This window comes from Carcharodon carcharias, chromosome 15 (genome assembly GCF_017639515.1).
Source record: "Carcharodon carcharias isolate sCarCar2 chromosome 15, sCarCar2.pri, whole genome shotgun sequence".
Classification (NCBI taxonomy): domain Eukaryota; kingdom Metazoa; phylum Chordata; class Chondrichthyes; order Lamniformes; family Lamnidae; genus Carcharodon; species Carcharodon carcharias.
The window spans coordinates 12996536-13009263 of record NC_054481.1 but is presented as its reverse complement, the minus strand read 5'-3'; the positions used below and the strand labels follow the sequence as shown (position 1 = coordinate 13009263).

Here is a 12728-nt window from a genome sequence, read left to right as displayed (position 1 = left end):
TGACTAACATAGATAGGCGTTGGTAACAGTGTTCACATTCTGAACCTCAGAATTGTTACTACGCCAAAGGAGGCCATTTGGCCAATTGTGCCTGCCCTGGCTCTCTGAGCATTTCACCTAGTGCTATTCTCCTGCCTTCGCCTAATAACTCTGCAGATTGTTTCTTTTCAGATAATCATCTAATTCCTTCGTGAGCACCTTGATTGAGCCTGCCTCCACCACACTCCCAGGCAGTGAATTCCAAATCCTAACCACTCATTGTGTCAAGAAGTTTTTTTTCTCAGATCACTTTTTTGCTGCTTTTGTCAATTATTTTAAATCTGTGCCCCCTTTTTTCTTGATCTTTTCACGAGCGGGAACAGTTTCCCCTTGTCTACTCTATCCAGGCCCCCTCGTGGTTTTGAATACATCTATCAAACCTCCTCTCGGCCTTTTTTTTCTCAAAGGAAAAGAGCCCCTATTTCTACTACTTCTGGTCTTGAGGCCTCTCTTGGGGTATCTGCACAAACTGTTAACCTGTTAACAAGGCATTGCCATGGTGTAATTTGAAGAATATAGATTCTACAAAACTCACTGAAATGGGCTGCTTTTTTTAAATTTAACTCCTTGCCATTGTATATGGAATTTCTTTAAATTGGTCATTTTAATGAATGAAATCACTAAAAATTAGATCTTGTAAAGTAAAATATTGAGTGACAGCAATACTAAAGATTTCTGGAAATGGAGGAATCTTTATATCTTGAATTGTTTAGGTTGGAAATTATTCAAAGGGCCTGCGTTGTTTTAAAAAAAATGCTTTTTCTTTGACTGCTTTCTAGGGTTTGCAGTGGCACAGCACATAAACCAGCAGAGTCCCTCTCCAGCATCGTCCCCTTCCCCACCCTCTAGCGGCACCATCACAACCAGCACAGGCTGCAGCGATACCATCACCACCAGCGCAACTTCCACTCCCTCAGCAACTCAGAGCCCCACAGGTAATTCTGCTGCATATTTCAGACCCTTAGCACATTGACTTGGTTAATGCATTACGAAGTGGTGGAACGATCCATAAGCAACCTATTATTATCCTGTTATGGTTCATGGAAACGTATGAGTATCAAATTTTGATCTAAAACTTTTTTTTTAACCCCTCATTAGCGCACTTAAACTGGTGGCCTATTCAGGCCACATTCAGGAGGAAGCATAACGAAATTTGCTCTCCAAACCTGAGTTCGTTTGTGCTTTCTTGTGAAATATAAGCAGCTGATTTAACAAAGGAAAATTACAAAATCATTCACTGGTAGTATTTCTGTGACCGTGTTGTGTAATACTGCATGTTGTAGCAGAAACAAAAATGAGTACCTTGGAAGTTGGAGGGGGGTGTGTGTGTTAAGTGACACTTTAACTGTTTCTAAAAACTAGCTCAAATTAATTGAGCAATATATAATCATGTGAAAATGATGGTGCAAAGCTTAAGAAAATACCACAAATTAATACAGAAAATGGTTCTTTGATAATGTTGTTGTATTTACTCCCAACAGTGGATTTGAGTAACCTGTGGAACAGGAAGTCCTGTCAGTAGCAAGATTGCTGGGCTCCAATGCCTGATTTACAAAGAAGCAACTTTGAGATGATTAAGATACACTGATAGCTTCATGTTTAAAGGCTCTGACACAGATCTTTGAGAAAAGATAACCAACTACACCTATTCCTGCCACTAAAGGGTGAAGGGATCTGACTCAGAAGTGGTTGCTTTTTATCAATGAATGTTTACATAACAGGATAACTGATAATGTCACTGTCCTTGAACCTTCGTTACAGGTTTAAGATGAAAATGGCAGGGCAATGGCAATCTGCTATTTGATGGAATTGGCACAATTGAATTTATGCTAATTACCAAAGGTTTCCTTTTATTGTGCATTTTACCCCTGCCCATTAAATCTCCCCACAGCCCTCACCTTAACCCACCATGATATTCTAATTGTTTATTGGGGGGGTAGGAGGGGAGCTTAAAAGAACAGCTTGCTTTATTCTCCACTTGTTAGGAAGCGTTTGGCCTTCTCTAGACATGTCCTTACAGTGCAACAGTTGTGATTGAGTCAAGAAGTGAATAAGCACAAGACCTACATCCTAGCTCCATATAACATGCACATATGGGGTTCATCACTGTAGTTCCACTGTGTTGCCCAATTTAGCCCCAAGTGGTAGTGATGATAACAGCAGTGCTCTTATGGCAGTAGTTGTCTAAAATATATATGCTTTTTTCTATCTGGTTAACTTTTTCAGTACAGTCGTTGTGGTGTCACTGGCTGCAGCACAGCTAAAATGACATGTGGGTTAAATCAAGGAGTTTATGTACAAAAAAAAAATTATTTTATAAAAAATGAACATATATTTATTCTGCAGTGATCTTAGAATACAATTTAGGATTGTGTTACAAAGCAGTACCACAACTGAGGTAATTCAGGTTCCTTATATGCCACAAGGTGAAAGCTCCAATAGTCATCAAGTATTATGTGAATCTTAAGCTGTGTGTTGCAAACTCCAGTGCAGAGTTTTCCTCCCTCCCTCCCTCCTTTTTACCCCCAATTTTCTCCCCCCTCCTGGATTCCTGAAGGCACTTACTCGTTGCTTGCTAATAGTTCTGAGAGTATCGAATTCGCTCAGAAGCAGGAGTCCTGTCTTGTTTTCCCTCTCGGAGAATTCCAAGGCTATCTGTAGCAACCCAAGTGCTGTGCTAGTTGCAAGCAATGAAAAAGCTGCAACCTGGTACCTTCCTGGATTGTATCATTCAACTGTATGCTCCCTTAAACATGGGTTTGCTTGACAACAATGATTTCTATTTATAAAGTACCCTTAAGTAAAATGGCTTAAGATGCTTTATAGGAATGTGATCAGATTAAATTTGGCATCAAACCCCATATGGAGATATTGGGAAAGGTGACCAAAAGCTTGGAAAAGAGGTAGATTTTAAGGAGGAAAGAGAGGCAGAGAGGTTTAGGGAGGAAGTTCCAGAACTTGGGACCTGCAGCTGAACTCACTGCTAGCATTGGTGGGACAGTGGAAATCTGGAATGCAGGAGAGGCCAGAATTAGGAGAGCACAGTTTTCAGAGGGTTGTAGGTTTTTTATTAATTAATGTAAATTCAACATATCATTGTAAGAAATTGGTTGCAGAAGAGAACAGATTAGACATGTTTCTGTCTTGTCAATGTTTTTCAAATGTGTTCTCGCAACAGATGATTCAGTGCTTTGTATGCGTTGCTTATAATTGACTATTTATATGAACCTCCTTTTAGTCACCATGACTTTGTCTGACAGGAATGATTTAGTTAATGTTTCAATGTTCACCTGCACAACAGTTTTTCCAATCATTTAACTGTGAGTTTACGGGATAATATTTTGATTTGTTTCCAGTCAATAAGCACTCAGCACCCAGATTTGTAAATTTTGAATGAAAGATTCAATACGACAATTCAAAGGTAACAGCATTGACCTAATGGGTCTGAAATATTAATAATGCTGTATTGATTTGTGTTCCTTGGATGTTGTTTGTTATCTACCCTTAATCAAGAAGCTAAGTTTTACAGGGGTATTCTCTGCAAATGTTCTTCATGTGAATTGCTGGGCTTGTTTTTGCGATAGTGAAACGAAATGAAACTCCTTGACTTATCCACTATATGTAAAAGCACCTGTACCTAGCTGTATGCCATCTTCTAACCCATCTTCCCCCACCCCACAATCCACCCCCAGTTAAAGGCTTTCCATGAACGATTGCTTAAAGACAGTTTGGTTCCTTTTTGATATCTAAAGCTCTTGGTTGGTCATGTATAAATTAAATTTAATCAGAGCTTGTTAATTCTTAAAATTGAATTCTCCAATTTGCAACTTGACTAAATTCAGATGAAGTTTAATTTGCTACAAACAGAGCTGCAAAACTATGATCATTTTGCATTAAATAAGTTAAGCTCTTTAACATTACATTTCATTCTGATTTTGGTGCCCACTAACTATTAGGAGTATAATATATTTTTATTTTGTCAACCACAGTGACATACTAAATAGAATCACTGCTGTTCTGCTGGGAAAGTACCAACAGTCGCAGCAAACCTCTTGTTCCACACTTCACACCACCTTCAAATGTGGACTCAGATCAGTACAAATTTACAACCACGCATTCCATGTATCTTTCATTTAAAATTTCTCACCATTCCACTGTTTAATTTATTCATTCTCCAATTTGCAACTTGACTAAGTTCACATAAAGTTTAATTTGCCACTAACATTAGAGCTGCAAAATTATGATCATTTTACATTAAATAAGTTCAACTCTTTAACATTGTATTCTGATTTATTCATTTTTAGCTAGAAATATTTCCTTCATGTTTTTCAATCAAGGCAGCTTTGCTGAATAAATTAATTCCACATTAATCTGAAAAGTTAGAAGTATGCCTGTAATTCTAATTTTTATAGGTAGTTTTTTAAAAAAGGATTCTTCGGGCTGTGTTCTTTAGAATCCTCAAACTGTCAGAACATTCTCTGAAATTTTCAGTTTTGGAATCTACAAGAATAATATTTCCAAAGAACTCAAACACAAACTTAACTTACGTGTGCATTATTTATATTTTGTATGCAGAGGCAGTAACATTTTCAAACTAATTTCATACTGGATTCTTGCAATCAAATGGGATTTAAGACTAATTCCATCAAACTGGGCTGGATTTGGGTCCATCATACCACCCAGACTTGTTTATAAATATAGCCTGCTTGCATCATTCAATGCAAATGTCTGAGGGTTTTTTTTTTCTGATCTATTTTTGCCTGTACAAAGTATTTTGTTGTGGATTTTTTTTTAATTTTTATGGTTCTGTGGCCATAGTTTTGATCTCCTGTTAGACTTGCATTGCACAAAGCTTTGATTTTTACATTTCACGCTAAGATCTTAAACCTAGACAGTAAATGAGTTACACAGACCAAATTAAAGATATTGCTTATTAACCCAATTATATTTTCAAGATGTTATATATTTTCAGTTTTGAGTTCTTTTAACACGTGGGTCTTACTAATGGGGGTATTAGACTAGAAATCCCCCAAATTTTTTTTCAGTACTTCTGACAAGAAAGTCTTTTTTTCTAATTGGTTGTTACTTTATAAAAGTATTTGATGAATGAAGTCACTTAGGAAGCCACGACTCCCAGTTGTCAAACCACATGGAAAGGGCAAAACTGACTACCTTATTAACACTTAGGCCTCACTGAGTTACATGGTTATATATATGTGAGAGAGAGAGATAGGGGATAGGGAAAGAGAGAGAAAATATGATTAAATAAATAACCTTAGGTTATTTCTTGAACCTAATATTGAACCTTAACAACAGGGGCCTGAAGGCAATCCTAGTTTCATAAGTCTAGATCGATCCATGGTCATTTCTACTTAACCAGTCCAATCAACACACCAGCAACTGGAATGAGTGTAAGGTGAAAGACATGCACTTGTGCATGGGATGGAGGTGGTTTCATAGCAAGTAATTACCCGACTAGTTTAAAAAGTACGCATTTTACTCGCGCCATTAACTGGTCGCTGAACTTAAAATAGTGCTTAATTGGGTTAAGGTAATTCCACTTTCACAGCATAAGGAAAGGGCAATTAATTCCTACTGTGGAGCACTTGCTCACAGACTTAGGTTATCATGGCATCAATGGAGCAAAAATCAGTGTCTTTGGCTAGTGTAAAATGTTAGCTCTCCATAGAGAATAATGGCTCAATTTAAGTATGTTTGTAAAGTGGAAATTTGGATTTATTGAGGGAAGTTGATTCCTTCTGCTGATGGTAAGCATCCTATTTAAAATCAGTTCAAGTACTGTTAACCCAGTTCCTATTGACTAATGGCCCATGGTATAAAGTTCGCCAAATTTAACAATTGACACTAAATTCTCACTCTTGGACCACAGAATGTCTGGTGTAATTGTGGAAATTTCATGCTGATTGGTAAAGGTTGCTCTAGTGAGATTGGAACTGGGGCAGGGAAGGTGCAAAATAAAGCCACCTTTGGTATACCTGATCTGAGAGTTCCAAATGCTGACATTTGATGCTCAAAATGGAAGAATTCAGTTTCCCAGTCATTTTGCTCAGAAGTAAGTAATTTACATTTTTATATGCCACCTTTCTTTGTCCCAAAGACCTTTACAGCCAGTGAATTACTTCTGAAATTGAGTCATTTTAGCAGGCAAACACAACAGCTGATTTGTAAATAGCAAGGTCCCAGACAGGAATGCAATGAATAACCAGTTAATCTGGTTTTTATTCCGAATAGGTTGAAGGTTGGTCAGGACATCGGGAAAACCCCTTGCTCTTCCAAAAAAAGTGCCACATACTTACAGCTGACAGGGACTTGGTTTAATGTCTGAACAATGACACTTTCAAAGAAATTAATATTTTCTCAACGCAACAATGAACAGCCAGCTTAGAATATGTGTTCAAGTCTTGCTGTGGGACTTGAATCCACAACCTTCTGACTCTAAAATTCACAAGAAACCAGGAAAGTGTTGAAATTAACTGTATTGCATTGTTGTACTTTACGCTACATGGTTTAAACTGAATGGTGAGTTGTTGAACATGAAAATTATACCACTTGAGGTTGAGGTACAAAACTATTTCAACTTTGGCTCTTGAAAGTTAGAGATTTTTTTCTGGTGGGGAAAAATTTCACACTTAAGTGGCTCACTTTTGAGTATTTTCAATATATGTTTTCATATTGGCATACAGGTTCATTATCTGTAGTACAACTGTTCTCACCTCTCTGGCAAGGCAACAATATAAAAGTCATACTGTTATTTCCAAATGTCCTGGTGGGAAAATGCATTGCATGATGTAACACTGAGCCATACAGATAACAGAAATCTTAGGTGTCATCCTTCGATTATAGAATGTGAGCTGATACTGTCACATTGGAGAGTTGTGGATGCTCCATTGTTGAACACATTTAAGGCTGGAATAGCCAGATTTTGACGTCTCAGGAAATTGAAGGAGGTGGGGAGCAGGCAAGAGAATGGAGTTGAAGCCCAAGATCATATTGATTGGCAGAGCAGGCTCGATGGGCTACGTTGTCTACTTCTCCTATTTCTTATGTTCTTATATTCCTTAACACCTACCTCTTTGACCAAGTTTTTTGTCACCTGCACTAATATCTCTAAATCTGAACTGGTATCATATTTTGCTTTGTAATGTACCTGTAAAGCACCTCAGGACATTTTGATGTTAAAGTTCTATATAAACACGGATGATTTTATTGGAGGAAGGAAAGCTCTGGTTAGGGAGAGTTACTGAAACATCTCTGGAAGAATTCAGACTGAACCTCATCCCCTTCTATTTGATATCTGAAAGAGTATTAGAAAACACATGTTTTCTTTAGGGCATGGTTTCATCTTTTCTGTGTCTCTGAGCTAGGTACAGGAAAAATCAGCAAATGTTCTAACTCCTGATCACTAATCAGTTATATAAAATGCATTTCTGGATGCTATCGGGGTTAAGATCTAGCTTTACAGCAACTTCCGATCACTTCCCAGATCAGATACTCAGCAGACTAGACCTGGGTTCACAGATGAAAAATAGTTGTTGGGGTATCATACTAAAAGGCTCTTGGTATCTATGGAATCTTATCACTATCTTGAGGAGAAGAAAAAATGGAGAAAGTTGAAGGGAAAATAGTACTTTTACTCGGCTATGGATCAGCAAGGGTTGAACATCAACAGGAATTTGTGGGAATTTTCTGCATCGGTGTATTTGAATGCAGGAAATGTGTCAATATCATAAGTGTGTAAATATAGTAAAGCCTTGCACAAATTGGTAAATTTCACTCATGTCATTACACTCATAATTAATAAAGAGCTGCAACGCCAGACCATTGCTCACGGTTCATAATACACAATTATTGCTTATCTTAATCATTGTTTCTGTAGTGCAGGTCTGAAAGCCCAGAAAAAAAGAGTTTTGAAATGAACTGTTTGCTGAAAAGTGTTACTGGCTATTTTACGACAATATCACACACATGAAGCTCTGGAAATGACCAAAACACACACAATTTAGAAGTGAAAGACCAGTCACCAAACAAGCTGAGGACACCGTACAATGACAGTCGAAGGTGAAAAGGAAACCATGCCCTAAAGAAAACCTGTGTTTTCTAATACTCTTTCAGATATCAAATAAAAGGGGGTGAGGTTTAGTCTGAGTTCTCTAGAGATGTTTCAGTAACTCTCCCTAACCAGAGCTTTCCTTGCTCCAAAAAAAGTAACACCCATATTTATGTAGAACTTTAACATCATAAAATGTCCCAAGCTGTTTTACAGGAACATTATAAAACAAAATATGATACCAGTCCAGATTTAGAGATATTAAGGCAGGTGACCAAAAACTTGGTCAAAGAGGTAGGTGTTAAGGAGTATAAGAACATAAGAAATAGGAGCAGGAGTAGACAACTCAGCCCATCGAGTCTACTCTGCCATTCAATACAATCTTGGGTTTCAACTCCATTTTCTTGCCTGCTCCCCATCTCCCTCAATTCCCTGAGATCAAAAATCTGGCTATCCCAGCCTTAAATGTATTCAACAATGGAGCATCCATAACCCTTTGGGGTAGAGAATTCCAAAGATTCACAGCCCTTTGGATGAAGTAAATTCTCCTCATCTCAGTCCTAAATGATCAATCCCTTATCCTGAGACTGTGCCCCCATGTTTTAGGTTCCCTGATCAATGGAAACAATCTCTGTGCCCACCCGTCCTTTCAGAATCCTAATGAGATCACCACTCGTTCTTCTAAACTCCAAGACAATTTGGTACCAATTTAGTTAACTTTCACTGTACCACCTCCAATGTAAGTATATCCTTTCTTAAATGTGGAGACCAAACCCGCTCCAGATGTGGTCTCACCAAAACAGTGCACAACTGTAGCAAGATTTCTTTTATTCTTGTACTCCAGTCCCCTTGCCATAAAGGCCAACGTGCCACGTGCCTTCCTAATTGCTTGCTGCACCTGCATTCTAACTTTCTGCATTTCTTGTAGCATCACCTCAACATTTGAAAGTTTCTCACCTTTTTAAAAAAAAAAATCTTTTTTTGTATTCTTATGACCAAAATGAATTACTACACGTTTGCCTATATTATACTCTATCTGCCAACCTGTTGCCCACTCACCTAAAGTGTTGCCTTAAGATACTCATATCTTAAAGGAGAGACTAAGGTAAAGAGGCAGAGAGGATTAGGGAGGGAATCCCAGAGCTTGGGGCCCAGACAGCTGAAGGTGCGGCCACCAGTGCTGGAGCAATTAAAATTAGCAATGGTCAGAGGCCAAAATTGGAGCTGGAGAAGATTACAGAGATAGCGAGGGTTGAGGCCATAGTGGGATGAAAATTTTAAAATTGAGACATTGCTGAGCCAGTGTAAGTCAGGGGGCACAGTAGTAATGGGTGAACAGGATTTTGGAAGAGTTATTCAAAAGGGGAATCCATCTTAATGTTTCCTTTGGAATGAATGCTAATGTATTTGGAAGGCTCAGTGCAAAGGGCAGTCAACTATATGATGGTGGATTCAAACATTTGTAGGTGCCTTGGATGGGCAGCATTTTATCTCATAATGATGGTGGAAAAATATATTCTAGTGTGCTAAATTCTGCCGGGTGCCTTTTTTGAATTTTATCCAGTGATACACATGTAAAAGATGCTATTAAGCAGTAAAAGATGCTATTAAGCAGTAAACTACATTTTGAAAATATCACCTTTTTTAGAAGGTTGAAAAATGGGTTTAAGTCAATGAAATTTTATCTGACATTCCACTGAGTTCATTGTTCAAGACATTAATGAATTTACTGGTATTTGTTTGAAAACGCTTTGTGTAAAGTACTAATATTGTTTTCCTTTCAGCTTACTAAGATGTTTTACGCTATGGAATGCGTTCTTAATCCAATTATTTTGTTTACAGGAATAGTTGTTTTTTGAGCTTGCTATTTTGTGTGCATATTGCTTTTCTGTGTTAACTTGCTTCTGTAGCTCTTAACTACCAGTTTTGTGAAAGCCATGTTAATCCATTAAAAGGCCTAGAAGTGCCAGTGGCTAAGAGCTAAGAAGGATCATTGTATGTTTAAATGCCATGCCATTGTTTGTGGACTGAATTTTAAGTGACCATTATTGTTTGTTAGCTGCTGAAATGTACCCATGAGCAAATCCACTTCTTTCTATTCCATTGTCGTACTTTCCCTGTGATCTGTCCCTCTGTTCTACTCCTTTTAGTAAGGTCTGGCAGGAGAGGAAGACGGCGAGTATTTAGTCTTTCAGAGGCTGAGAGTCGTGGCGGACACTGGGTTTAGGCCCCCAGGCAACAGCTCATACAGTGCAAACACAGGCAGGTTTATGTTACATTCCCCCAGCCTCTCATCATTTAGTTTATTCTTCAATATTCCTATAGTCTACTTAATTGATTTCAGACCAAGTAACCTTTTATGGCATGCAAGAATATATGGATTAGCAATATGACCACAATCCTCAAAATTGAACCTGAAAATATCAACCGAAAAAATGTATACAATAACAATGCAATATTTCAGAAAGCGACTGTATTTGGGAGGGTAAAATTTAAAAGCAATATATATATATAGTGAGGTGGCACAAAAGATTTGTGGTTACCCAGCCATAACATAGATTATAGATAAGTACCTTTTTCAGATACAAGTGAAAACTCCTTAGCAACAAATGTTAAATAAGGGCTTCACATGAGGAATAAAAGATTTTTAAGAATTCAAAGTACACCCATTTAGTCAAATAATGCATTTAATAGGAAGATTTATGTAGCCCTGAATTTGATAATATTTTCAGCACTGGAATATTGTAATCGCATCTTTCAATATAGCATATCTGTTGCCATAATGTTATATTTTTGGGTGCAATATTTGCAGCTCTGAATCTGTGTAAACCTATTTAACCCAAACACTGATCAAGAAATGCACATAAAATTTGAAAGCATAAAGCTACTTAGTTATTTAAATAAATAATCCAGGAACAAGTGATTTCTGCCACAAATTTTTAGTGTAACTTGGAGCATAGTAGTAAAAGTACTTACACTCCAATCAACTGATTTTTTGCTTTGGATCCCAAGTCTGCTTGTCACTAATATCTGCCATACCTGATCCCTAAGTTTTGTATTTTATCCAGATGAAACAATGTAGTCTGGTGTTTTTCCACTTGTTTTCACCATTAGACTTTCCGCTTGAAAAATTAAACCATTAAAGCTATCAGTATCTCCAGTGTACCTTGTTTCACCTCCATCTTTCTGTCATTTTAATGAGTTTTTTTAGTTTAATCAACCAAGTCTGGTTACATTGTAGCACCTTAGAGGAGTCACTAAGCATGAGTACAACAGTCGCAATTAGCACCTGTATGGCACCTTTAACATAGTAAAACATCCCAAAATGTTTCTCAAGAGAATAAACAAACAAAACTTAACAGGGGAGCAATGCTGAAGCATGTCCAAGTTAATGATCACTGATGATTAAAACTCCCCTACTGGTCCAGTGAAATCTCCAAACATATTTGAGGTTAAAGCAAAAATATCAAATTCAAATAGATGCAACTAAAAACAACATTTAACATTAACTTTCCTCTTTGTGGGACGTGAAAACTAATGTAGACTTTTTTTTGTTTTGGGTTCCACTATGCTCCGGTAAAGCTTTGCTGCAAATTTTGCCTACAGACAAACTGTCTTTTTCCCCCATTTAGATTAAGGAGTTAATGTCTGAACTGTAAGCAGCCCTTGAGTTAAATCTTAAAGGATTCAGAACCCAATCTTGTATAGGCATTCTAGAGTAACCACATAAAACAGCAAGAAGAAAGTAGAAAGCATCTATGTAGACCATTGTACATAAACAATCAGCTTTATTTTCCCTGATGAATTAAAATTAATTGTTATTTGTATCATTAATTTATTGATTTATCTTCAAATTGAGGGCCAGGCCGTTAATATGTGCATTCACAGAGTTTCAGGTTGAAATTTTTATGTACAAACAAAAGGATTGTGGTTCAATATTTGGCAATGAAAAAGTTTATCCCAGGGCTGGAAAAATGTTTTCTATTACTTATATCCCATCTTGGAGTTTTAAAAATAAAATTACTGTTTTTCACTCGCCAAAAACAGAGGCGTTAATTGTTTAGCAAAATAGTAAAACAGATATTTGATGCAGGCAAAGAACTGGTGAGTGGTGCAGGGAAGAGCTCAGGTGGAGCAAAAAAATCAGGAATTAACAACAAAGGATTGGAGATGGAAGATGACCCACACTGATGCATTTAAGTTTGCAAGTTGCTTTCTTTTCAGCACCATCAAAGCTGTGCAGTAACTTCAGCCCTGGCAAGTTGGCAAATGGAATTTTCCAGCCCTGGTTTATCCCTATTTAAAGCATTGGCTTTAGATATAATGTTGAAATCTGGAAAGCATATCTTGATTCCTATCAACCCGTGTCCAGTTTATACAACACAATGGCTCCAACTTATTTTAATATAAATTCGTTCTGATCATTTTGTTTGCTTAGACCTGTCTCTGGATCTGTCTTCCCATTATTTTTTCCAACTCCATTCGTCATCACTTTTCAAGTCTTTTTAGATATCTGATATTGAAAGGGTTATAATGGCTGTAACAGTAATAGCACAAACCACAAGAAATGCCGCAACAAGTATTATATACAGTTGTCTGAAATGTTTGCCTGTAAATGCAG

At 37.3% G+C, this 12728-nt stretch overlaps 1 protein-coding gene across 11 annotated transcripts in view; it reads left to right on the top strand.

Moving 5' to 3' along the window:
* Positions 1-12728, top strand: part of clec16a (C-type lectin domain containing 16A) — a 290561-nt gene that overhangs the window by 263875 nt on the left and 13958 nt on the right. For 6 of the 11 annotated variants that reach the window (XM_041207278.1, XM_041207276.1, XM_041207279.1 and 3 more), the window contains one exon: positions 819-974. The exons of 1 other annotated variant lie outside the window; for it this stretch is intronic. In XM_041207278.1, the coding sequence (XP_041063212.1) occupies positions 819-974 (156 nt within the window). Of the gene's footprint in view, positions 1-818; positions 975-3395; positions 3452-10257; positions 10370-12728 lie in introns of those variants that run through there. 4 more of the 11 variants (XM_041207281.1, XM_041207282.1, XM_041207284.1 and 1 more) reach the window with 3 other exon arrangements.